Source organism: Strix uralensis, chromosome Z (assembly GCF_047716275.1).
Source record: "Strix uralensis isolate ZFMK-TIS-50842 chromosome Z, bStrUra1, whole genome shotgun sequence".
NCBI classification, from domain to species: Eukaryota; Metazoa; Chordata; class Aves; order Strigiformes; family Strigidae; genus Strix; species Strix uralensis.
Window position 1 is genome coordinate 93,310,199 of NC_134012.1, and position 26,678 is coordinate 93,336,876.

A 26,678-nucleotide genomic window follows, 5' to 3' on the forward strand; every position below is an offset into this window, starting at 1 on the left:
ACTTTTAAGCAAATTAATATCTGATGTAAAATATAATGTGCAGAGTTGTGTACTTAATAATGCACACTGGAATAGTCTAGAGTAGATCTGTTATGCTGAGTGTTAGGAAATACGACAGTGATGAGATTTAAGCTTTTGTCTTACTTATGCCAAAGATGCCTTTCAGATCTGTGCATGTTGGATGCGTAAATATGGTTCTGCTCTTAAGATGATGCTGTGAAGTTCCTTCTACTGTAGAGTCTAAGCAAGCACTATCAAAGAAATAGATTTTTTTTTTTTTTTCCCCCCCTTAGGGTCAGAAACCATTCAAGATTCAAAAGGAGGATGAGGAAGAGAAAACTTTCATTCCAGATCTAACTTAGGAACATTTAAAGGGATTAAAAGTGCGTTTGGAGTGGGGTGGTGAGTTAGGTGCTGAACATGGTAGGAGACGCAAGTTTTGTCTACTTCCTGAGAAAGCCAACAGCACAAAAAGTCCAATATAGTTCCATATGCAAGTGATAAAACCAGACGTTGGCAAATTAATCTCTCTTATTCACAGTGTAGGTTGTTAATTGTTCTCTCTGCTGGCTGTCGATATAATGTGAAATTTTCATTCCCCATTCAAGATGGAAAAAGTTGTGGCTGAAAATGTTAACATTTGCATTTTTATTTGTTGATTTATTTAAAGGACAGCCTCTCTTACAGCAATCCATCACTCAGTGACACCCCAAATATGAATAATGTATTGTAGACTTGCGGTTACAATGTGTAATAAGTGCCAGAGACAGTGTAAGAATGTTAACTATGTTGCAAATGTAATATTTATCGACTCATAGTTTATTGCTTTCGAGGTTCAATAATACTGACCATAGGACATTAATATCACTTATCTTGATTTTAGTTGGGCACCTCTGTATGTAGAAATAACCCATCTATCTCATACTTACAAAATAAATGTGAATTTTACAGCTCTTTGTAAGAAGCGTATTGTAGATTTCTTTGGTTAGTCCTCACAATTCTCCTTTTCTGTCTTCTCATTTACTTATATCTGACATTGATCCCACTCCAATTGCCTGACCCAGATGGTGAGCACCTCAGCACTCTTCTAGAGACTTTATTTGCTGGCTGTGTTATGATCTTGTGCCTCTGATGGTGTTTGGACCAGGTCTCTCTTCCTGTTAATGACCAGTGTGAAAAGAGACTGTTAGGTAGTTCTCTAGTGCTTCTGTCTGAAAAGACAATGGCTGGAAGTCTAAAACAGAGATAACTTCCCTTTTGGAAAGACATGCATAGCAAATCTAAATCATCTCTCTTTTAGAGGATCACGGGTATCAGAAATAGAAGGGTTTAATTAGGTCAACAGTTGTTGTTATAGACGTATTTATTTACAGAGAAATTTTTTGTCAATGAATAGAAATACATTAGAGCAATTTTGGAAGATTAGGATTTAAAATTCAGTGGTTTTGAGAGCCAAAATTTTCTTGATAATCTGTGTAAGAAAAATATTTGCAATAAGGCTATACTATAGTAGCAAATCAATCAGTAGTAATCATCTGTCTTTAGTATTTGCTCCAGAGTTTTGCTTCAGAAACTGATACAGACTGGGCAAATGCTAGTCCTTATCTATGCTGTTCAGTTATGACCACTAAAAGCTTTGAAGTCTCAGGGGTGAAATGCAGATGTGAACCTAGGACTGGGATCAAAACCAAATTTAACAATGGGAGATTTCAAGCTTGTGTTGAAATCAGATTTCAACTGTGAAGCCTGGCTCTTGGGAAACTTGGAATTGGGTTCAGCCATGAAAATGATAAGCGCTGATTATATTTCATGTTGTAGACATCAAGTAAATTTTGAAATGACAGTCTGTATTTACATCTGAGGTTATCAAATTTAACACATCATCAGCTTCTGTTTCTTTACTGTGTGTAACAGGAACACCTATTTGTGTCAAAGCAGTCTACCTAATAGCTGCTTTGCGATAACAGTTTTGGTATGTCCATTGCTGACAATGAAAATCATATTGGGAAATTCTGACTTGCAGTGCAAAAAGATTAATGTTAATTAGCAACTGTTGGCTGTAATTGTCACCCTCATTAAAATGCAGAATTATGTATTTCTTAGTTATAAATAACCTTTCTAATTGTACTTGATGTATGCCAGTTTAATCAAAAAGTACACTTGCAAACAGGCAGATATTTGCATTAATCTAGCACTGGATCTTTGAGTCTTTTTTGATCATCTTTTATTCCAAAGTTGACTAGTTAGGGGAGGTCTATTACAGCTACATATCCTTTACACATTTTTTTCATTCAGCTCCGTGGATCTGACAAGATTTTGTATTAAAATGAGGGGAAATGTCTTCTGGGAATGTTCAGTGCAACAGAAAATGTGTCAGTTTTGAAGTAGTTGGCAAGGTTTCCATCATTCAGTGGTATGACAATAACTTGATTGTAGTTTGAAAGTAATAATAAGCAAAGGAAAATAGAGTACAAATCATATTATGAAGCTGACTTAACTCTTTATGCCTGCTTCTTATCATCATTTTCATTGTTATCTTAATTACTTTTTTTACATTTCCCCCCTCTGTGCTTTTGCAGGTTCTGAAATACCACATTAAATCATAAGTGAATGTTGGTTCATTGGGTGTGATTCCTGTTTGCACTTGTAATCACGGCAATGAAAACTTAATCTCAAAATATTTTTCTGAAAAAATATTTTTTGAAAAAATATTTTCAGGTTCCTTCTGTGCTTTGCTTTACTTCTTTGTCAAAAAACCTGATTTGACTGTCTTTTCTACCTCCACTGATACTCTGAGTGCTGTGCATTGTAGCTTTTAAACGTCTTCTTGGAATTACTGTGATGGCAATTGGTTCTCTAAGAAACTGTTCTGCATGGTTCTCTTCCTAGCACTGCAGCCACTTCTCTGCTCCTCTTTCAGATGACTTTCCTCTTGTTTGAGTGGGGTTTTTTTTGAGATAGGAGGAAATGATTAATAATATATATGGAATAATCGCATCTTACTTTAAGAAGGCATTCTCCCAAAAGATGGCTCTGTCATACTTACACCACCTTGCTTATGTGTTAATATATTCCTCTTTTTCTCCTTCACCTGCCTGGACTTCAGGCTGTAAACTCTTCAGGGCAGGATCCTGGCACAGTGAATCTCTGTGCTTGGTTGGTCCATGTAATAACAGTGATTAACTGCGATGCTAGTATAGTTACAGTGGAATTCATCTTGCTTATCTTGAGACAACTGAGCTAGTTACCCTCAGCTCCCTTTATGGTCGATGAGTTATTTGAGGATCAGCTAAATCATCTTCTGGTGATACATGTCATCCCATGGACCATAAAATAAGCCTGGAGTAACATGCACTGACACCTTATTCCTCTTGTAGCTGCGTATGTGGAACTAAAAATAAGTTGTTTGTCATTCATATTTTGATTATGGATTAGAGGCAAATGCAGGGTTAACCTATGTGCTACATGGTCGTTGCCTTGATTATTAACACAGTTTTAATGCTCACATTATAAATCAAAGGGCTTGGGTACCAAACACTCTGGGAGAGGGAGTGGATATGTATGATTGTGAACATATAGTTTCTTCCTCAGTAGAACATGAGCTTGTGACTTGGTAATGTGTTTAATAAGAATTGCGGTCATGGAAGGCTGGGAAGGATGGAAGTTTGACTGCTTTGGAGAATCCTTTTTAGAAGTGACATGAAGTAGTGACGCTCTGTAACTCAAACACAGGATACCTCAGTGTTTCTGAGGTCTGAGCAGGACCTTGCACCAGTCATGTCACACCTCTGCTAGCCAAATGTACTGTGCATCAGGAGATGGTCTGAGCAGACAGACACAGCTCTGTCCTCTCAGTTATTTCCAGCTGCTGAGTTGACTACTTATAAAAGTAATTCCTGCCTCTCTGTCACTTAAGGACATTAACCAGCACTTTATACTATTTGATTTGCCCCATTTCCAGTTTTTAATGTAGGTTTTTTTCCTTCATGATATTCTAATTCCCTGCCTCAATAAAGACCTCCAGCTTTTGTTTTTACTACCATGAACAGCATAATATCAGCAGCAAATGTCATCTCATTATTTGTCCTTTATCTAGGCCACTTATGAATCCATTAAAGAGTTCAGGCCCCTGTGAGGTTCCACTGGTGACCTCCCTGGCCACTTTATAACAGACCAATTTTAATGTTTTCTCCTTATTTCCTGCCTTTTAACCAGTTATCTATCCATTAATGGATTTTCCTCTTAGTTTATGGTAACTTTTAAGTCTTTGGTGATAGATTTGCTGGAAAGCTTTTGGAACTCCAGATAGACTATGTAAACTGTATTTTCCTTTTTCAGGTGCATAATAAATCTAGTAGAGGTCCCCACTGAACTAAGACTTAATATAAAGACTCTGCCAATACGTCAAGTTTATCGATTCTTTATTAAAATTTCTATCAATCTTCTTGTTCTAAACATCAGATCTCTTAATTTATAGATTTGTGTGTCATTCCAGATCACTTTAAGAAAACCCTACATTTGCCCCAGAACTGAAGCAGTTTTAGGCAATTAGTTATGCTCTACAGTTAATCGTTCAGTTATTTTATGTATTTATACAACACTTCAACTTGAGACAAGTCTTCCATGGTGTCTTCTGTGGTTTCAGAATTTCCTAAGTTCCTGCATGGTGATTATGTGTCAGCTCATTGAGCTTTTCTGCTGTGGCCTTATCATCCTTACGTGCTCCTTTATAACTTTATCTCCTCTTGACTTTAACAGATACTCAGACTTCCTATGTTTTACATGTTTAAAGTGGGATTTGTTGTTAGACCTTATGCTTTTAGCAGGATAACCCTTAGTCTTTGTCTGGAATTTATTGTGGGGTTTGGTTTTGTGTTTTTTTTTTTTTTATTGTGTTTTTGTTTTGTTTTCTTTTAATTTGATCTATCAGTTTGTTCTTTGCTGTTTTCTTTATTTAGACCTGACTGGACATAACTGTCTCCTTTACTGGTCCACTTAACTGGTATGACTCCATTTCATCCTTCTGAAGTCTTTCTCTGTAGGTTGTGTGTCCTTTTTTTGGAGCCCTAGGATGACTATTAGACAAATGTTTGCCATTTGCAAACATTTTTACCCTTTTAACTGCCCCTTTTAATTTCTTTTTAACAAACTTCCTAATTTTTATATTGTTTCCACTTCTGAAGTGAAAGACTACTATAGTGCATTTTTGCTCCATAGACATGTTGAATCTCAGTACATAATGTGTGTTGTTATCCTTTGGTCATCACATCTGAGCAGTGCAATGGACCCAGATGTGAGAAAGATTTTGTGGAACAAACAACACAACAGACTAGGACTCTTCAGCTTGGAAAAGAGGTGACTAAGTTTAGGATCCTACTAATAGTACATACAATCAAAAGTGACATGCAGAAAATGAGTAGGAAACAATTATTTTTTGTCTTGTCTACTGGAGAAACTGGTGGCCATCAGACAGAATTGTGAGATGCCACATTCAGAGCATGTAACATTTACATAGAGACCAGAGGTCCAGTTAGCTTGTATCCTGACTTCTTATCATTATTGTGCTCTTAACTCCGCATACTCCAACATTGTCATTGTAGTTTTCTCTAAATTATATACCTTTTTAGATAAAGTCATCTCTAATATATGGATTATAATAAAGATTTTTTTAAAAACTACATGTTCATCTCTTAACTTCCTTGTTAAGACATTTCTGATGTGGAGAAACCCAATATCTGGATTTAAGTCTCAATCTCATAATGTTACATATCTGGAATTAGTTCAATAGGACATAATAACAGAAGATTTGGGCCCTGATTTTTCCTGGCTATGTTAATGAAATAACCAAGTTATCCTCCCCATTTGGGTAGGGAAAGTCATGGCAGTGTTTCAGTGTAAAGAAGACTGAACTGTTAAATACGTTTTTGTTTTGTAGGCTTTCCAGCATTACTTTTGGGAACCCTGAATCATGTAACATACCTTCTAGTTTTCTGATACAGATTTCAAGGAAGCGAAGAGTTGATGGTGTAGTCCCTGGTTACAGGTCTTTGTTCAAGCTGAGTGCACCGATTTTTACTGTAGGTGTGACTTTTTTCTCTTCCTAGTCCAGATTTCCTTTTCAGATACACATGCTATTGAACATTGTTTGGCTTTGTGATGGGCTGTCGCTAGAGCACTAAAGTTACCTCCTCAACCTGTAGATAGTCTTAAAGGAAAACTGTATCTTGGGGTTTCTTTTCATGATTTATTTAATTATAGATACTGATTATATTTAGCATTTAAATTTCTCAATGCAACGTGCTTCTAGCTCCCAGGTAATTTGGGGTCATGTATGATAATTTTGATCCGTTCTGTGCTGTTTATTTGTGGCCTCCTGGGGTTGAAAAAAAAAAAAAGTTTGAAAAAGTTAAATTATTTCCTTTAATCTGAACGTGTTGGGAAGGAAATAATTTGAAAACGTGATGGAAAATTAAACCTTTTACTGAAGATAGTATTGTATCTTTGTTTTCTGTGCTGTACAAAGTTAGTTCTGTCTTTTTTAATAGTGGCACCTTAAGTAGTGTGTTTCTCCTTTGGTTCTTCCCACTGGTTATTTTTAACGGATTTTGTATTGATACATACAGCTGGAGAACGTGCTGAAAATGATCTAGTTGAAGATGTCCCTGCTCACTCCAGGGGGTTAGACCAGATGACCTTTAAAGGTCCCTTCCAACCCAAACTATTCTATGATTTTATGAAAAAGTTGCTTTTAAAGTTCCTTTTTTTTTTTCTCTAAAAAGCAACCAAAGACATTCTAGACTACTAATATATAATTTATGTATTTAAAATCTTTTAAAGGAGATTCTCAAAGCCTTTAATGCCATTGTACTTTTAACTTTCATTTTTGCTTCATCTGCATTGAATCATCTTTTACTACTTAAAAGAGAAATTGGGTTTATTGAAACATTTCAGTTCTGATTATTTTTTAATAAAGATGAAGAAGTCTAACCTAATGAAATCACTGGAATGAAATTGGAAAAATTTAAAAAAATTAATAAGCTGAAGACTTGAAGATTTTATTAAGTCACATTTGGCTGTATTTTTCTCTGTGTGTACCGTCTTGGATCAGTAGGGTGAGAAACATGCCTTGTAAGGAACGACCTTTGCACTGTCAGACTGATTTTTTTCTGTTACATTTCCAGAAGGGTTACTGGAAATGCATTACCAATACTTCTTGTGTGTGTCAACTTCTGTGCCTGTGATCACAAAATTGTGGTTTGAGATGAACAGCAGTACTGAATTCAGATTTTTTTCCCCCGTAGTTCAGACCTATAAATATATTTTGTAGAATGTGTGCACGTCTGTCAGTCTATCAGGTATCTGTGAAACATCATAATGTACAAGCAGCTTTATGATTTATGAGTTTGCAGACTTTTTTATACTCTTGGAAGTAAAATACTTCTTGCTCCATGCAGATTATCTGATAATTCAGTGTTGCACTGTGTAGGTATATTTGTAGTTTAAAGGGTGCTGTTTGCAACTTGCCTCAAGCCTGAAGTGGCATGTTCTTGTAATAGTGTCAGTGCCCCTGCACGTGGATCTGCCTGGAATTTTTCAAGCTCCACTCTTGTTCCAATGACCTTGTCCTTGCTGAGGAAGCCTGTGTTCTTCCAACACCGCCTTTTCTTTTTACCGTAACAGTTGAAGCAATTCCTAGAAGGACTTTAACAGTGCTCCAGCTGCTGCTCATCGCAGCTTCTGCTTGACTCTGTTAATTGCTCTGTGCATCCCTGTTCTTATCCATATGCTTGGAATTTGGAACCTGCATATCCACCTTGTTCGTAGGCAACAAACCGATCTAATAAGAGAGATGTTCTCTCCCACCCCCTTCCTTGCCAAGTTCAGATCTCTTTCAATCTTCTTTTTCCTATCTCCTAATGGCATCTCAGAATTTGGATTTCTAGGTGTGAAAGAAAAGCGTGCTTCCTTAACTCAGCCTGCAGTGACAGCTAGATACTAGTGTGATGAGCATCTTAAGGAACGTCTAGATCGCTAGAATGTATAGGCCTATTGTAATTATCCATACAATTTTCTTGCTTTCACTCCTTCTGTTTTGTTATAAACTTTTTAGCAGCAGACCATTTCTACCAGTGCACAAACCGTAACATCACATGACATTGACTTTACTCAAACCAGAAGATTTTTGTGCCAAGGTTGTAACATTGTATCATTACTTCATTGTATCTGTGTGAAAATTTTAATTTCACGCCCTGCGGACTTCACTGTCTCTGTGCACTCTGCTCGGTTTGTTGCATAGAAGGGTAAGTCCATGGGTCACATTCATTTTATAGTGTGTGTTGGGTTTTTTTTAAGAGTTCTGTTTCCTTTGAGAGATCTTGCTGTAAAGTTAGCTGGGGATTTCTGCCAGAAAAATATTTACAAGCTTAAAGTGAAGATACTAAAAATATTTCCACTAAGTTTCTTACAGTGTGGCTGTGACCATCTTATTCAAAAAGAAAAAATGTGTATGGGGTTGTATGCTACACTATATTTGTATATGAATAGATGCAAGTGATTTGGTAATGTATGTAGGGAAGGGAGGGAAAACCCTTGTTAAATGTATTGTCAAGTTTCCTATACATCCTGGTTTTAGTAAGTCACAGACCTTTCCGGGCAGAAGCCCTTGGTTAATGTTGGTTGGTTTATGGAGCTTCCTGGTTTGCAGGCATTTTAAGCTTCCCTGCTACCATGCCCATACTGTATGGGTAAGTCAGAGTCTGGTCTGAGCTAGTCAATCCTTGCCCTTTTGTCATATGATGTCTGTGAGGTTTAATGTGTTGGTGAAGATAAACACCCCACTACAAAGTCACAAAATAGCTGAGGTTCAAAGGCACCTCTGGAGATCATCTACTCCAAGCCCCTGCTCAGAGCAGGGTCAGCTAGAGCAGGCTGCTCAGCACTGTGTCAGGTCAGGATTTGAATATCTTCAAGGATGGAGACTCCACGGCCTCTCTGGGCAACCTTTGCCAGTGTTCAACCACCTACATATTAAGAAAGCTTTTTTAGTTCCATTTGAATGGAATTTCTTATATTTCAGTTTGTGCCCATTGCTTCTTGTCCTTTCACTGGGCACCACCGAGAAGAGCCTGACTCTATCTTCTTTCTTTCCCTAATCAAGTATTTATACACATTGATAAGATCACTTTGAGCCGCCTTTGCTCCAGGCCAAACAGTCCCAGCTCTCTCAGATTTTCCTTTCGTGTCTGATACTCAAAGTCCTTAATCATCTTCATTGCCCTTCACTGGACTTGCTTGAGTGTGTCCATGTCTCTGTGGTATGGAGAGTCCAGCACTGGACACAGCACTCCAGCTATGTTCCACCAGGGCTGAGTCGAGAGGAAGGATCACCTCCCTTGACCTGCTGGCAGTGCTCGCTTATGTTCAGTTTTTTGTCTACCAGGACAGTGAATGTCCAGGTCCTTCTCGGTAAAGCTGCTTTCTAGCCAGTCAAACCTGGGATGTGCTGGTACCTGGGGTTATTCCTCCCCAAGTGCAGGACTTCATGTTTCTTTTTATTGAACATTGTGAGAGTCCTGTGGGCCCATTTCTCCTGCCTGTTGAGGTCGCTCTCTGTACACTTTCTGGCGCCTCTCAGCCTGGAATATATTCAGAAGAATATGGAATGAGAGACTTAGAGTCAGTCTCTTGAGCCATTAAATGCCCTGCCTTATTATGTAGCGTATCAATGACCTTATGTAGTTTCTAACAGAAATGTGGACTATCCGCAGGTGTATGGTTATCGAAAAGTAATCCTGCAGAGCCCGAGATCATCTTCGCTAGTTACTGCTGGGAATGAACAAACTAAAATTTCACTTCCCTGCCCATCTGTTCAGCAACTGAAAGTAGGTAATTTATCTCAGTGGGACACCTACCACCTGTGTAAAGTTTTTGAAAGAGGTTGTTAGCGTGCGTTGACTACAGCCAAGGGACACCAGGCCTGAGCGCCTTGTACTCCATGCTTTACTGCTGTTTTTTTCTGTAGGGTGCCTTCTAACTTGGTACTTGCACAGTGTCAAGCCTATTTCAGGGCCTGTGTCCCTATGAAGCTTACAACGACACTACCTGCTTTGCCACACGCCATGCTCTTGTGCCGACTGTGTGGAACTCCTTGCCAGCAGTCACCCCTCTTTGACATGCTAAACCAGTCACTACCAACACGCGATATTTTTTACAGCTACTGTTTTATCTCAGTGACTTCTATTGAATTATGTATCCTCATCTTTGATGTATGAAATCTCAGCTGATTTAAAGATTACCCCAGAGAGATCAGCACACCTGGAAATGAATGGAGCGACAGATAGTCCCAGTCCTTCCACACTGGAGCACCAAGTAGGAAGTTTTACAGCAGCTGGGTACAGGCATACAATTTTTATGAGCGCGTCGTTTCTTCATGTATGGTCTGCGCCCAAGGAATCAATACGTTGGGATGCCAAGTATTTGAGCTCAGTTGCAATGTTTGTTCTCAGGCAAACTGGGAGTGAATGAGTTCAAATAAAAAGCTGGCAAATAGGGAGATAGTGGTCTGTTCTGTTAGGGGCTAAGCACCAAGGGTTTCGCTAGATAAGATACCTGAAACTGTGTGTACCTCTCACTTGGAGGTGAGTAGAACAGAGCAAGCGAATGTAAATCTGTCTGAAAAGCAGTTGCTGTCTGATGTTAGTCTTCTGAGTACATTATGAAGGAAAAAGAAGCAACTTAGCATAAACTACATATATAATGTCAGCAAGATACAGAATCACAAGACATATAAAGCTCAAGCACTCTAGCCTATGAAGCATACTTCAGTTTCTGCAGAGGGTGTTGTGGTCACTCTGCTCCCTGCAGAAATTAGACTTTAGATGAACTGCAAGATCCTATTCACCTCTCTTATGCTAACATAGCTGGCATAAAGGATGATGCCAGTTACTATGTCATTAGCATTAATGAAGTGATACCAATTAAAAGCTGAGAGCACAAGCAGAGCTCAAGTTTGTGGTGCAGTCTGGCCAGAAAAATGGGCTTTTTGCAAGGCAAAGTATGTCTGTTCTCTGTATTTTGACTGTTACTATACCTTAAATTTAAATTCCTCTGGATTTCTAGGCAGTTTCAACTTATTAGCTCCCCACCACACCATCCTGTAAAATGTCCTTTTCTCTCCTAACTCTCCTGCTATGCACCCAGCTCATGAGCACAGAACAGCAAGGCATTGTTTTTTTCCTAATAAATATTCTTTTTAAAGTCAAGCATCTGACTGAACACTTTCTTCTCACTACTTGGTTACTTCATCCCTTTTTCTTTTTCTCACTGTTCGCTACCAAGGGACTGATAGCATAAGCACAGGGGCTATCATCATGGCCTTGCTGTTCCAGGGATCAGGAGCTGGAAGATGTTTGCATTTACCTCTGGAGTGTAATTCTGACTGATGGGTTCTTATCAGGTTTGCCAAGTCCATCCATCCAATTGTCTATTTATGTTTTGAAGACCAAGCAACCATAAAGTTGAAAACAGTGTTGTATTTTTGGAATCTGAAATTTCAGACAATGCATTTATGAATTATTTATGGGGAACGTGTTTTCAGTAATGTGCGGCATAAAATGGAATGAATGCGTATCCATACTTGCCCTGAACTCTCCAAAGTGCATGCTAATGAACAGAATGATAACCTACCATCACTTTTGCCCTGTAAGATTTACAGTGCAAGCACTTTTTTATGTGGTTTAATTCAAGTCAGTTTGTCAACTTAAAGCTCTAGTGTTTTGTTTTAAAGTACAACTTCGTGAGTGATTTTCTATTACTTAAAGAAATCTAACTGCTTTTTTCCCCCCTATTTCAACCAGAGTTTAGTGTCCGTAAATTTTTCTAGTCATGCTGGCATAAAGCCACGCTAAATTACACTTTAATTCACAATTAGAAGGAAGTGGCAACTGTGCAGAGCAGCAAACCTTTCATTTAAAATGGCCATTATACAAGATCATGATTCTACAGAATGATTAATATATTGAAGAATAATTAAGATATCTTTAGGTTTTTGGCCATTTAGAAGTGCAGGGCTTATTTAATTTTTTTTTAAATCTCCCTGAAACAGCTTTTTCCATAATGACAGTAATACAGGACTCTATATTATCACATCTTGGTGTTTACTGGTATCTGAATTGTCTAATGGTAACTTGTTTTCACTGATATAGCTGACAGGGCAGAGATAATTAAGAAACAGAAGAATTTGAGTGCTGGATTTTGCTATTAAACACTTCATGCCACAGCAGAAGAAATTAAGCTGATAAGCAGGAGAGGAAGGATCATACAGATCCACAAGAAGATTTGGTTTTAGGTATAGCAATTGACTGTATGTAAAATATTTCACCAGGATAGGAAAAAAAAGAAGAGAGAAATGTAAAATAAATAATTTTCAAGCATTCACTGAGGCATGTAATTTCCACGGTAAAATAGAGAGCTTGCAATACTTGTTCACCCCGACACAACAAATGGCAGCAGGCAGGGAAGAAACCCAGCCCCAGTGAACCAGTGGCAGAACTTCCATTGGCTTCCATAGGGTCATGATTCCACCCCAATATATACTTAAAACTACCGCAGTCTGATTCTGCTCCTCTGCTCAGTGAGGTTTTAAATCTTGCACAGCTAGTAGCAGTTCTTGCCACAATGGTTAGAACATCAATGAAAGCTCACAGTTCAGTAACTAAATGACAAGGTAAGAAACTTTGGAATCATAAAATGGTTATAAGTGCTTGACCTAAAACTATGCAGATCTCCCAATGACTGTACAATTGAAGCAAAAAGTTGATTTATTACCTGCCAGGCTGGGAATTTGAGCTTGTGAAAAAAGACAGAGTGCTAATCCATGTAAATGGTGATGGACTTTGCAAGCTATATGTAGTGGGGTTTTTTTTCCCCTAAGCCATGCCCCTTAAAATTGTTTTGTACTTATTTAGTACCCACAAAGTTCTAGGCAGTTTACAGGGTGTAGTCCCAGCTTTGCCAAAAGCAGACTAGGAAAAAGAGATGAAACATGGAAAAGAAACCAGAACTGATGGGCGACACTGAGACTGACAGAAAGGAGGTGCAGAATTGCACTGTGGCTTACATATGCAACCTTTTGTCAGAGGCTTTAGTATATTATAAAAGAAAAAGCAGAATTTTAAGGATGATTCATTTAATTAGAGTTTGCTTTGAGGGGAAAGATGCTTGGGGACAAACTTGTAAGAGCAAAAATTTGAGGAGAAAGGCTGTTAAAGCAGGAGAAGTAGGGGGATGAGGTATAGCAGAAAAGATGATGACAGCTTAGTTTTGGCCCAGAACAATAAAGGGGGAAGATCTTGCCGAAGACATGCTGTGATGACAGAGTGCTTAAAGAGAATAAAAGCTAAGCAAGCTCTGAAGTGCAAAGTTATTATGTAATATCACAGCAGAATCAGGGCCCCAGGTGCTGTACATATACTGAGGTTCATTTTCTGATCTGAAGAGCTTTCAGACTTGATGAGACAGAAATGGGTGTGTGGGAGGGAAGAGAAGGACAATACAAACAGGGTGATTGCAGAGGTGGTTGTTAAACTCTATGGTAGTTCTGTGGTTCTGTAATTTCTTTCTTTTATAATGTAACTTCTTTCTAAATTATTCTTCTGTCACTGACAGATCTGATTTTAAAGGTTTTTTTACTTCCCAGCACTCATGTCTTTTTTCACCCTCCCCTTCCAGAATTATTACAACCCCAGTTATGCCAATTCAGCTGCCTGCAGCCATACCTTAAAAGAAATGATTTGGGGGTGTTTTTGTTGTTTTTAGCTACTAAAAGCACGCAGAGACAAAAACAATGAAGAAGCCCTTTCAGTTGTATTTGACAGGTTGATAACATGCCAGCAGGGTCTGAGTGAAAGTCCGATGAGGAAATAATAGAAAAGGCTGAGTTACCAGGAGCAAAGAGGTAGGATACCTGAGGATTGGGAGCATGGAGACAGGAGTGTGGAAGGTAAGGAAAGCGGGTGTTGGTCTCTGACTATGGGGTAGGTGAAAATGGCCTGTTTGTGTAGCAAGGAGGAATGAGAACAGCAGTAACTCTTATTGCAGTAATGACAGCCGGTTGGATGCTATCATAGGTGAAGCCACTGTGAAAACTGAGGAAGAAAAATCTCTTATCAGCCCTGTCTTAGGGACAAGTGTGTTGAGATGCTGTGGCTGGATCTGGTGTCCTTTAGTGTATTTAGTGTCCTGTTTGGTGTATAAAAGTCCAGGGGCAAACCAGCAGTGCTCAGCTCCTTTGAAGACCAAGTCCTCTTTATCTCTTTACTACTGTTTATCACACTGAGGAGGGAGTGTTGTCCCGTAACACTGCCAACCAGCATTTCGGTTAGCAAAGGTGTGATGTTGTTACTCAATTCTGCTGCTTCTCTCCAAATTCTCCTGTGCAAAGGCTGTAATCTCTGATGCCATTTTCCACAAGAGTTAGTGATAATTGTTAGTAACCCCAGAAAACGAGGCATTGAGTTCATTGGTGTTGTAGGTCTTGCAGTATACAGGGATATGTTGCAGTATGGCGTATCAATACATACACATGAGAGACGGACCTGTGGAGCAATGAAGTGGCAACAAAAAGGCCATTGTCATCTGAGTCCGCACAGACAAGCATTGTGTGAGTGCTGGAGAGAGCTGATCTCCTCTCTGTTTTTGTGTAACCCCACCAGGGGAATATGGTGCTCATTTCTGGGTGATCACTTACTGGAAAGATATTGTCAAAGATTGGAGGAGAGTGGCAAAATCTGTTGCTATGCTAGAGGTATTGATTTATGAGAGAAGATTAAAATACATGTGGCTCAGATAAATGTTGACTGAGACTGGAGCAGAAGAGAGAAATGTAGTATTGTTCAAATACTTACAGAGTATATGCACCAGAAAAGGAGACATTTCTCAGTACCCTGCCAGATCTTTAGCTGTAACTAATAGCATGAATCTGTGAGGAAGAAAATCCTCTTTGTTTATCTCTAGCTGACTATCAGAAACATGTTCTTGTTTGCGACACATACCTTTTCCTCCTACCAAACTCCAAAGCAAAAATTCGTGGAACATTTGTGACACTTTCCATGCCTATTCTGTTCTCTTTAATTGTATGTTTTATCTTTCCTACTGGACTTTGACTTATCTATTTAGACTGTGTGTTCTTTTGGAGAGAGGATCGCTCTTATAAGCTGTAGTAGAGTTGGTCCCCCTGATCCTGATCAAGGTCCTTTAGGTTATACTGTAGCCTATAAATAAGTAATAATGGTAATGATAGCATGAGATATATTTGGCTGTGGAATGGCTTCCCAAGGAGAATAGTGAGAGGCTGATTGTTAGCAACAAATGTGAGGAAGCACACTGTAGGGAACGGTTCTCCGTCAGCAGGGAGATGACTGGATGATCTAATAAGTCTTTTCCTTCTCTAGGTTATGATTTTGTGAATACTGCCTCGGAGAGTTCTCTAAAAGTCTCTGATACTGTAAGCTCTCTATTATGTGGGTGTGGGTTTTACTGCACTCCGGGAGGCTCTTGCTGAGGACACTGTGTAAATATATTCTGTTTTACATTGTGTGATGTATTTTAAATAAAAGGCTCAGATCTTTTTTTAATTGCTTTGAAATATTCTGCAGTCTGATCTTTTTCTTTAAGAATTAAGAAACTCTGAGATGCCTTTGGAAAATACAGACCCATTACAGGCAAGAAATACACCCCAACCTGGAGTTCGTTTAAATGCTTATACAGCACTGTTGAATTTGCTGCCTTCTGTATCCCACAGTGAAGTGTCTACTCTGAGTCCCAACCTGCATGAAAGTAAAATGGGAATCTCAGGCTAACTGGCACAGTCCCTTTGTTTCTGATTCTTGATTTAATCTTGTTCATTCTCTTGATGTTTCAGCCTCAAGAACTGCACTTCCCTCTGTTCTTTTTTTAGTTTTGGCGTCTTGAGAGTCAGTACATGGGAGCATCCCCCGAGGGTGTGTTTTGGTCACTGAAGATGCAATTCACACATGAAAGACAAGGTCCCCTATCTTTGTGGCCTTTCAGGGAATGACTGCAAAGTCAGCTTTTCTTTCTCATCTTTCATTTCCTATCCAACCAACCTCTAATGTTCATTGGTGTGTTCATCTCGGGCTTTAGGCCAAATGGCATGCTGGTTAAAACCTAGATTACTCATACAGCTGGGAGGAAGAGAAGAGAGAATCTGAGACATCAGCTCAGACCTATGGATCCTGAACCTAGAAATCTGGTGACACGAAGAGGATCCAGTGAACATAATGCATTTGGATTTTCAAAAAGCCTTTTCCAAGGCCTTCTACACCAAAGGTTGTTAAAGAAATCAAGTTTCTGCAGGATTGGAGGAAAAGTCCTTCTATGGATTTACTGCTGATTAAATGATAGCAGGCAAAGGAACTTAATGTTCATTCTTTATGATGCAGAACAGTCAGCAGTGGGGTCTTGCAGGAACACACTGGGCTGGTTCTTCATCAGTGATCTGGAGCAAGAAGTGAGAAGCGAAATCATCTGGGTGACCTAATAAGTTTGTGGATGGTACTAAGTTCTTTCAGATAGTCAAATGCCACGACAGTAACAAGAAACTCCAAAAAGGCATCAAAACCGAGTGGACAAAAATGTAATTTACCTGAGGAAGAGTTATCAACACCATGGCTACATGCTACTGATCTCAGAGCAGGTGATTAGGTTTTGTGAAGTTCAAAGCTTCCTAGAGCTTCACAAAAGCTTGTGGATGCACAAGCCTTGGTGTACCCAAATTTTGATTCCAATGTGTACTTTTGGTCTTTGCTTCTCAAGACAGACATAGTGGAAACTAGCAAGGTGCACAGGACAATTAATTTGATCAAGGGGATGAAGCAGGTGCTGTATAAGGAGAGACCAAAAAGCTATGACTTTGGATAGGAAAAGACTAAATGAGAAAATGATCAAGGTTTGCAAAATTGTGAAGGTGGTGGGTAAGTTGAATGTGGAACTGGTTTTCACCAGCTCCCACCACGTGAGAGAGACTTAACTGCAATCAATCCTTAAAAAGCACTTGATGGCACTAGCGGGATGTCAGATTAATACAGAAGAAAAAAGTATACCTTTCAATAGCAATGAAGTTCCTGAGCTTGCTGTCACAGGACATTGTGGAAGCAGCACGTTGAAAAAGGATTTAGGCAAATTTCTGAACAACAGGTTGGTACAGGGATGTTGAAAGGACAAGCCAGGGACGTACCTCTAGTATCCCTACAACAATTGTGAATGCAAGAATAAAGATGGCAGAAAGTGGCTAGGACTCTTTAATTTGGGTAGAGTTCTGCCCTTTGTCTGTAGATCCTGGGTTAACTTGAGGGTGGGTGATCAATCATCACAGATTGTTCTTCCAGATAACCTCAGGTTGTATCACTAGAGTGGTGTCTTCAGGTTTGGGGTAGTTCTACTGCTAAGGCCACTTATCTGCATCTGTTTTTCCTCTGCTTTTGTTTGCCCTGTTTGTTTAGTCAAATAGGGATTTGATATTTGCTTTATAATAACAGTAAGCTCAGTTTCATTTTCTGTAAAATGGGTCTGTTCCCTGCCCCTTGAATGTTTTTTAGCTATATTTAGCATTTGTAAAGTGCTTGGAGGCAAGTGGTGTTTTATGAATACAGAATAGTGTTAGGCTTTGTACTTAGGCATGATACTGTACCGTAATTCAAAGGCAATTCATGTAACATTAGTAAATCACTTTGAACTTTATGTTGAAAATATAAGCAGTAGTATAAAAATAAACCTTTTTATTTCCTCTGGTATATACAGTTAAATAAAGTAAGCCTATACAGCTACTAATCTCTAGAACCGTATTGCCAGTATGCTTTGTTGAAATGCCATCACCTTGCAGAAGAGACATTCTGTGTGTTTTGTACACATTTATGGTTGAAGAATAAATTTTCAGAGACTATAAATGAAAAGATATCTCTGAACATAGTGATCAAATAATATCTGACACTGCTTATTTAAAGAAATATACATATATTTCACTGCCAGAGTATTTATGACTCTAATAAGTTTAGTTATTTTGCCTCATGGGGAAATTCCTGCTTCTCCAAATATCAGACTTGTTTGGGGTTTTGCTGTTTTTTCAGGAAGGAACAAATGATATTATTAGTTAAATGGGACTGCACAATATGAAAACACAATAGTGTAGTTTAAAAATTGAACAGTGTGTAAGAAATATAATGTGTTTTACCAGCAATGGGAAATAGACAAACATTAAAAATTCAATGACGTATCCCAGATGTCTAAATAAATAAACAAACAAACATCACTGTTCAGCCAGTGATGCAAGGATGCTCTGTGGTTAGCTTCAGGAGCACTGTCCTCTCTAATATCCTGCCTAGTAATGAGTTCTGTGCATCACTTTTGCATAATCTGACCATTTTTTAGGTGCTGTACATTGTGGGTACTGTCTGAACTCTGATTGCCCAGCAGGTTTTATTAGAATACCAAGTGGTTTCAGGTGATTTCTCAGCAACCATCCTGGGAATAAGTGGTCTTATGGTTCCCAGAGCAACAGCCACATTTGCGTGTTTGTCATAAAAATGCGAGAGCCTTCCTTCCCATTCAATTTGGAAACACAATGCAAAGTAAGTTGCACCTGTAGATGTTCAGAGTTGTATTCCTGCTGCACAGGCAGTGAAACAGAAATACTGTGGAAGGAAAGATTCTGTGTCAACTTGTGTTTATTTTTGTGCTGTTTTTCTCTTTAAAATGTGAACATGTAAAGAGCTGTTCTGAATCATAATGTTTTATGATGTTTCCTGTTACCTTAGTGATGGACTACAAAACTCTTTTACATTAAGAGTTTATAAACTCTACTAGTTACTTATTTAATTAGGAGCCAATGCTGAAAGTTTCTAATAAAATTTCCAAAAGCACTTTAGTGGCTGAGGAGTCAAATTTCCAGCAACCTGTGTTAATTGTACAGAGGAGATTAAGGGGATACTGTCACAGCACTGTGCAGTGCTTGACCAGGATGGATTTACCCACCCAGCTCACAGTTCTGCACTGACCCAGCTATACTGGCTCGATCCTGGTGGTACCTACCTCTCGTATAGTTCAGGTATCTCCATGCTGCTCTCTGAGCCATATTTGGAGTTTTACCTTCTATATTAAAAGCAAAGGTCAAATTTCTTCATTGAAAGAAGGGCTTCAAAGCTTACCTTGGTCTGTTCTCTCTGCTCCCACGTCTGTCCTCTTGTGTGTGGCTCTGCCTTCCTCATGTTTTGTTATATGAATTCTTTGTGTTCCCTCTCTGGATGGAATTTTTGGAGACTTTGTGATAAGATTGCTTTCACCAAACTTTAGCTGTCTAAATAGTTAGACTTCTAATCCAAACTTGTAGACTTTACAATTTTTCTTCTCCCGTGATGAAACATGCAGACTTTCAGGCTCATGAAAGTTAGATGAAAAAAATATACATGGGGAAGTGTCAAAACCAGGCTTAGAAAAGAGATTGTTTTCCAGTCTGTTGTGGAGGTGCTCATTGACGTTCCAGCACACTGGCAGATGTACCAGAAAGGTGAAGACAGACTGAATTATCACCATCCTCAAAGGGACAGTTGCCCACCTTATTTTCCTTCTGTTGAGAGGGCAAAACCCATCAAAGAAAATGTGTGTAAGCACCTAGCACTGATGGGACATCTGGTTTCTTGGTTGAACATCTATACGTGAGGAATTTCTTTACGTAGCTTAAGATACAGTACTGGTACTTTTGCAGAACATGTAGGAATTTTTTCTCCTTTGGAAGCTTGCACAATACAAGGGCCCCCTTGGCTGTCAATTTGCATTAAAAGAGCATTCAGTATTGACAAGTTTGCCAGATCAGTTTTCCTGTTTGAAACGTTCTGACTCTTGGGTGCCTGATTCTGCAGTTTTTACTTCACTGAAGCCATTAATGTCATATTAATACTACTACTACTAATAATAATAATGAAGCCTGGGTTTACTTATGCATTTGTTCAGATTGTGCAAGGAATACATGTGCTAGTTTTAGAGAAAGTTGCATTTCAAGATTTGAGCATTCTGGCTGTGTCTCTTTAAATATTCGGATACAAATAAATGGTGAGAAAATTGTCTTTGCGAGCTTCAAACCATTCTAGGTCTACTCTGTTGCCTCCAGCCAGATGCTGTCTGATGTTGCCTAGACAAACCAGGGCAAACCATTATCATGGGATTAAACACTAAATACCTGCAAGGAGTATTCTCTTTATCAGATAGTGCTCTGTTAGCAGAGTTCATTCAGTTTATTGCATATATAACTCTGGTGTCAAATAGACTGATTTACAACACCTGGTCTTTTACATAATCTTTGCTATTTGCTGTGCTTGTAATCTGCCAAATCATTTAGCCTTCCTGATAGCAGAAATGCTGTAAAACTTAGATAAACTTGCAGAAGAAATGAACTCAAAGGTACTGCTGAAATCTAGGGCCTGCACGTTTGCTATAAATGCACTGGCTGGTTTGGTTTTCCCCTACCTAATCTGTGATTGAATGTGGCTGCTGGAGAAATTGAAATTTTATGATAGCACTACAGTCAGAGGAGATAAGCATTTGTATGCTAGACTAGATTAATCTAAAAAGAAGTTTTAGGTGTGGCTAATGAAACCAGTGTATGTGTTAACTGGGTTTCTTTGGGGTTCAAAGCATCTGCCTGTATCTATATAGAGTCTAGTCCAAAACTTTCTCTACGTGAAAAGTCTAATACAGCTATGTGCTAGTTCTCACTATCAGTGTAGCTTATTCCATCTTACATTGGAGATATCTTTAAGGAGCCTCAGTTTTTAGAGGGTACTTTCTGAATGCTAATAGAAACAACCGACCCCTCTAAAATGGTCTTACTTGGCTACCCAAAACCCCCCATGTCCTTCCAAAATTTTTGGTTAGGGTAACTGTAAGTCATCACATTTGCATAGGGTTAGCCACTTACAGCGTGCAATTGAAACAAAATTAAAGCTGTATTTTTTTGTTTTGAGTTGCTCAGTTTTGGCTATTGGGGTGATTTAAACAGCTAATAGAAAGACACGTAGACAAGCTTAAAATGTGAACCATTTTCAAAATGGGTGATTGGGTGAAATGCAAGCTAGTACATCAAAAGGAAAATAAAACAGTCTATAGATAGTAAAATAGAGGAGAGAGCCCTGTGAGGCAGTAATGTCAAGTCAGACTGTGTTAGAAATGATGGTGACCATCAGATTGGAAGAAACAATAAAAGTTGAAGGAAATTAAAGAGCTGACTTTTCAAAACAATCATAGCATAACTCCAATGGTTGTCATTAACATCAGCATTAACACGTCAGTACCACAGTTAACTCCTTTGAGCTGAGGAAGTATTTCTGTGTCTCAGAAATAACTATGAGTTACCTTGTCATGGTCAGTTTTCTGATGATGGCTCGGACATAACACTCACTGTTGGAGCTAATGAAGGATATTTTGCCTGGCATTGCTAGTTTAGGGAAGCAAGTCTTTTTACCCGATGCTGCTACTGCATGATGCTCTTGGACAGCACAAGTGGTAGTCTGCCTCTGGGAGATACATTGGCAGTTGCTAATCTTTCATATCAACAAACTGTTCTGAATATTCATACTTAAGAATTTTTCATCCGATCTGAGGTGAAGAATCTGCCCCAGCTGTCTGAGTTGCTTAGTCTTCCTAAGCTCTCACTGTTCTGAAAGGAAAAACAGAGGCTTTTCTCAAAGCAGGAAAAGCTTGAGGTGCTTCCTCATGCTATGGACTGACTCTTTCTGCTTACAAGAGAGGGTCCTATGGAAACCAAGCAGCCATGCTGATACCTTAGGCTGGGAGCTGCGAATAATATTCTGTGCATGTGTGAATTATTTCAGCGTTGGGAATATCAGGTAGGTTGATGCTAACAACAGGATGGAACAAAGGGGAGTTTTGGGTAAAACTCTTGAGTGATATCTTTTAGACTGGAGAACAGCCTCCCTGGGAAGCAGTGGAAATGGTATTGTTTAAGACATTTAAAAATGGAGAGGAGAAAATATATTGTAATGATCAATCCTGTGCTGGTATTTAGATCAGGTCTTGTCTTGTGTGAATATTAATGTGAAGTCTCTGTCTGAAGTAACTACCGTTATTCAGTGTGCCTTACCAGCTAACATTGGCTTGCAACCTTCCCCCACATCTGTACTCACACTTAAAGGACAGCCTGACTAATGTTTAGCACCTTTACCTTTTCTCTTGGTACCTCAAGTGTTGATTTTGTATTGCCTTGCTTAGATTATATTCCTTCAGTGCTTCCATCAGACAGACTCCATATAGTGCATAGAGATTTACAGGAAGCACGTGTAGTTTGTGGCAATAATAATAAAGTTTCCTGCTGTTTTCAAATCCCTGAGAAACTAAATCAAGTGTAGAGGTCTATTCAAAAAAGTGCAGCATGTGTATAAGTCACTTCACCATTACCTGTGTGGGTCTGCCTTGTAGCTGTTCGGTGTATTTGGCTGTCATATCTCTGAGGTCTGTCCTCAGTCTCTAGAGCACGACTAAGACATTACATGCCTCAAATGGAAAAGCTGATGAAATAGCTTAAAATAACCTGGGCACCCATGCTTTGCTTGCCTCTTTTTCACTACATATGTCTTGGTATTCGTCATAGGAACCCATACAGCAAAATTCATTCTGTGATGGAGGGCCCTATCAGACAAATCTAGGTCTAGTCTGAATTATGAAGGCAGGAAGACTGGATTCAATTCCTGCATGATGCTGTGATGCTTAATGGAGCTCTGTTTTCTTGGTGTGTTTCTGTAGGTATGAAGCCTCTCTTCTTGACCTGGTTGAAGCTATGAGTCCGATATCTGCCCCAGGATGCCTCTGCAGAGAATCTTATGACAGGAACAAAATACACACGCGTTGTCGTGTGAGCCACAGGCCATCGTCGTGGTACCAGTCCCCTCGCAGCTCCAGAAGCAGAGCAGATGAGCTAGAGGAGAGCCAGCTCCTTGAGGAGATTTTCTTCATTTGACACACCTCATTGGTCTACAGCCCTTCTATAGAATTTTTAGGACCTTTATATTGCTGATTTGTTTCTGTTCAAGTACCATTTCTAAATTATTTGAGTGACAACTGCTTGTCTTTCCTCTTCTAAAAGATAGCTAATTAACATCCAGTTTCATTTTGGATATAGTAATCATGGTGCAAGAATGTTGTAGGGGTAGACCAATCAGAAAGCGTTAACTTTTTTTCCTAAACCTTTCATGTGCCAAGTAATCATTCTAAAATTGAAATTTTTTGTAATCTATAACATTTTCTAATAGATTGAAGTCACAGTTTTGCCAGCCTCATATTGGAAGTATATTTCATTATCGATTTTTAGCTCTGAAGCAGTTTGCAAGAACTGCCTAACATTCAAGAACCGCCACATTCAAAGTAGATTATTTTCTAATTAAACAAGTCAGTTTAAAACCTGGCATATTATAAAGATACAAGCACTTTAGTACTTTTTTCAGTGATTTTTATGATCTACTTTTTCCTTCAACATTCTGATATTTAACATGCTGGGTTTTTAGGTGATGTATCGTAAGTTCAACTATACAGTGTCTAATAATATGAATAGATGATGTTACAGGTTGATGTACTAAGAATCTGTTTGAAATATATTCCTCTTCAAATCAGTGCTATTTGACAGAGTTTATGTGCTGGGTAACCTAACCCTGAAATAGCAGAACACAGACAGTGTAGTGGTCCAAAACCTATTTGATGTACTTTTCAAGATGAGATATATAGTAGTGGTAGTATAAGAACAGTCTTAAGACATTTTCACTAACTTGCACTATTTTGATCCTGTATCCCCACTCCATTGTAAATAAGACAAATCAGTAATTATTTCCACTGGCGGCTCGCGATGCACATTTCCTTGCCAGCTTTAATTATTCATGCTGTATCTATTTCAGTTTATTTAAATGCACTTCCATCTACTGCATGTACTTGATTATTTAAAGAAATGTGCCGAATTGGTAAAAATGACTGCAGATTACAGGATTAATGGTCATTTTCTCCACAATGCAGTGTTCATATTTTATTGTAACAGTAGCCACCGGCATGTGTTCCTAGAAATATGAGGCTAAAATACTCATTTTGCACAGTAAAATTGCAGTGAGGGAAAGGTAAATTTGAGCCAGTACAGGCAAGTTCTAGGCCATTTGCTCCCAAACACTACTTCGTGGGCCAGTACAGATTTTCTGACAGTCTCTTTAGGCAAGCCTGCTTATCTTAATGGCAGTGAGTTGCTGTACTGATCCTTGGGGTATTGCTGCTGCCTGCCTCCCACATGCTTGCTCCTGCACGATGTTTGGTGCTCTGCGAGAAGCTAGCAAGGCTCAGCAGTGAGGCCCTTGGTGCATGTCTGATGAGAGCATCAGTGCAGGTTATCTAGCAGGTGCCCCTGGCAGCACCATGCTCTTATAACAATAAAACAAAAGGAGAATGAAGGGGAAGATGAACCTCAGGTTACTCTGAGCTGCTTCATTCAGGCCCAGTCTTAATCACAAATATGTGCATCCCAGCTGAATTTTAAATGCTGCTTGGAGGAGTTTAGAGGAAGGCAGCCGCATTGCTGGACCAGAAAATGACTACTGTGGAAAGGTCTGGCTTGGTCTGTCCTACTGTCAGTGAATTATTATAGTTCTTCTAAATATGCTCATCTGCTGTTGGATGTCCCTCTTGTTCTACTCCCTGAGCCTGCAAAGGCACAGGTTTCTGCTTAAAGCCCCAAAGATGTATTCAGTGCCCTGACCCAAGTATAGCAGAGGGGGAAATGGGTTTTCTCCTTCCGCTGGCTGAGTAGTGTGCTTCTTTAAGAGAGCAGGGAAAGGGAGGGGAAAGAAGAGAAAAATGTACAAGAAGCAGCAGGAAAACTGTGTAAAACCATGAAGAAATTACCATCACATAGATCTTAGGGTTTTGGATTGTTTTATGGTGTTTTTTTGTTTTGTTGGATATTTTTTATTAAGGTTTGGCATTTATAAAGGAACAGTTCTCTGATTTCAGTCCAATTGCTTCTCTTCTCTTTTTCAGTTTGACTGAAACTTTAATTGCCTTTTCTAATAAGTGCTAACTGACCTTTTAAAACAGCAAAACATACATGTATATCTCTTGAAAGATGCCTTTGTGTACCCAGTTGAGAACACTGCGCAGTAGCGTTCTGTTCTTTGGTTCGTGTGTGCCAATATTTCAGTGCTTTGGGATTCCTTGTGATCCATTTTGTCCATTAACAATTCTAATTCTGAGGGTGACTTTTGAATATATATTTTGGTAGTAGCTCTTCTAAAAAGGACATTGTCAGGGTTGTGGGCTCTGTGCTCAAGGTGTTGTCCGTCAGAGCTGTATGGGAGGCATACCTTTATGAAGCAAAGATTTATAGAATTAAGATGGTTGAAATGTCTCATGAGTGAAGACCTTCATGTTTTAACTGTCTCTGAGATGTGGACAAAGAAACAAAAGCTACTAATTTGGTAAACCCTGTGAAAAATAATTTTTTATAATGCTGGTTCTTGCTCTTGTTATCAGCAGGATGTTAGGAATAATGTTTAGCAGTCAGCACAAGCAAAGATATTTTGCCAGGAGGCACTATAAAGTTGAAGTTATTAAAACATTTATAGCCTTAGAAAAAGAAATCAATGCTTGTCGAATAGGAAAGGACAAAATCAGTAGTTGGGACTGGGAGGGGAATTGTTTTCCATCTGCTAAAACAGTAGAGGAAATGCAAAAATTAAACTAGCAAAACAATCACTTGACAGTGTCCTTTTAAGTTTAAGCTCCTACATTAGGAAGCTGCCGTTGGGGAGTTAGTCCAGCAATAGATTGTTTGTCCAGAGTGTCCCCAGGTAATATGCTTCAGCTACACATCTGGCTGTGTTTTACATGAGGCTTTGTGGAGTAACGTAACTTCTGCTAAGGCTCCCACTCATGCCTTTACTTTGTGTTCTCCCTGAGTGGCTCGTACCCACACACTTGCCGAGTGTTTGTGTAGTCATTGCTTTTGTGCACTTTGCACGCCATGGACTTGCAGCAGTCGCACCCTTTCCCCTTCCAGCCTCTCCAGTCTTGCTGTTGAATCCCATCTTGAGCATATATTTATATATGTATGTGAAGTCTTAATCTAATAAATTATCTGGGTGTTTCATTTATTCTTCCAGACTTTTATTTGACTTATCTTGTGGTTTGTTTTGTCCAGCTCAGATGTCAATTCTACCGTGGACAATATGTTCCTCTTTCCACATCGTCATGTCATATATATTGTAAATCTCCATAGACGAGGAACTCATTTTAAGCCTTCTTTTCCTTTCCAGGACATGGGGTTTGGTGTGAGAAGGATCAAGGCCTCTTTAGAAGTGTGAAGTGGGGCAGAGGTCTCAGAATACAAAAGGGAAGAGAAGGAGAGAGCCAGCACCATGCTTTGGGACAAAAAGGTGGAATTAAAGAGTAAGGAAGAAAGGATGGAGGTAAAGGCAAGAAAGGACAAGGATGTGAGTACCAAAGGATGACAGAACTGAGCCAGATGGTAGAGACAAGTTGTTAAAATATAGTAAGTTGATGAAGGAGAATTTTGTGCTTATATCCTGGAGTGAGAAATGTCTTCAAGCACTGGTTCCCAGAAGAGG

At 39.1% G+C, this 26,678-nt stretch overlaps 1 protein-coding gene across 2 annotated transcripts in view; it reads left to right on the forward strand.

The window, feature by feature from the left end:
- KIAA1328 (KIAA1328 ortholog) overlaps positions 1-26,203 on the forward strand; it is a 175,102-nt gene extending 148,899 nt beyond the window's left edge. For both annotated transcript variants that reach the window (XM_074855072.1, XM_074855073.1), the window contains one exon: positions 22,828-26,203. In XM_074855072.1, the coding sequence (XP_074711173.1) occupies positions 22,828-23,041 (214 nt within the window). In that variant the 3' untranslated portion in view covers positions 23,042-26,203. The remainder of the gene's footprint in view (positions 1-22,827) is intronic.
- The last annotated feature ends 475 nt before the right edge of the window (positions 26,204-26,678 follow it).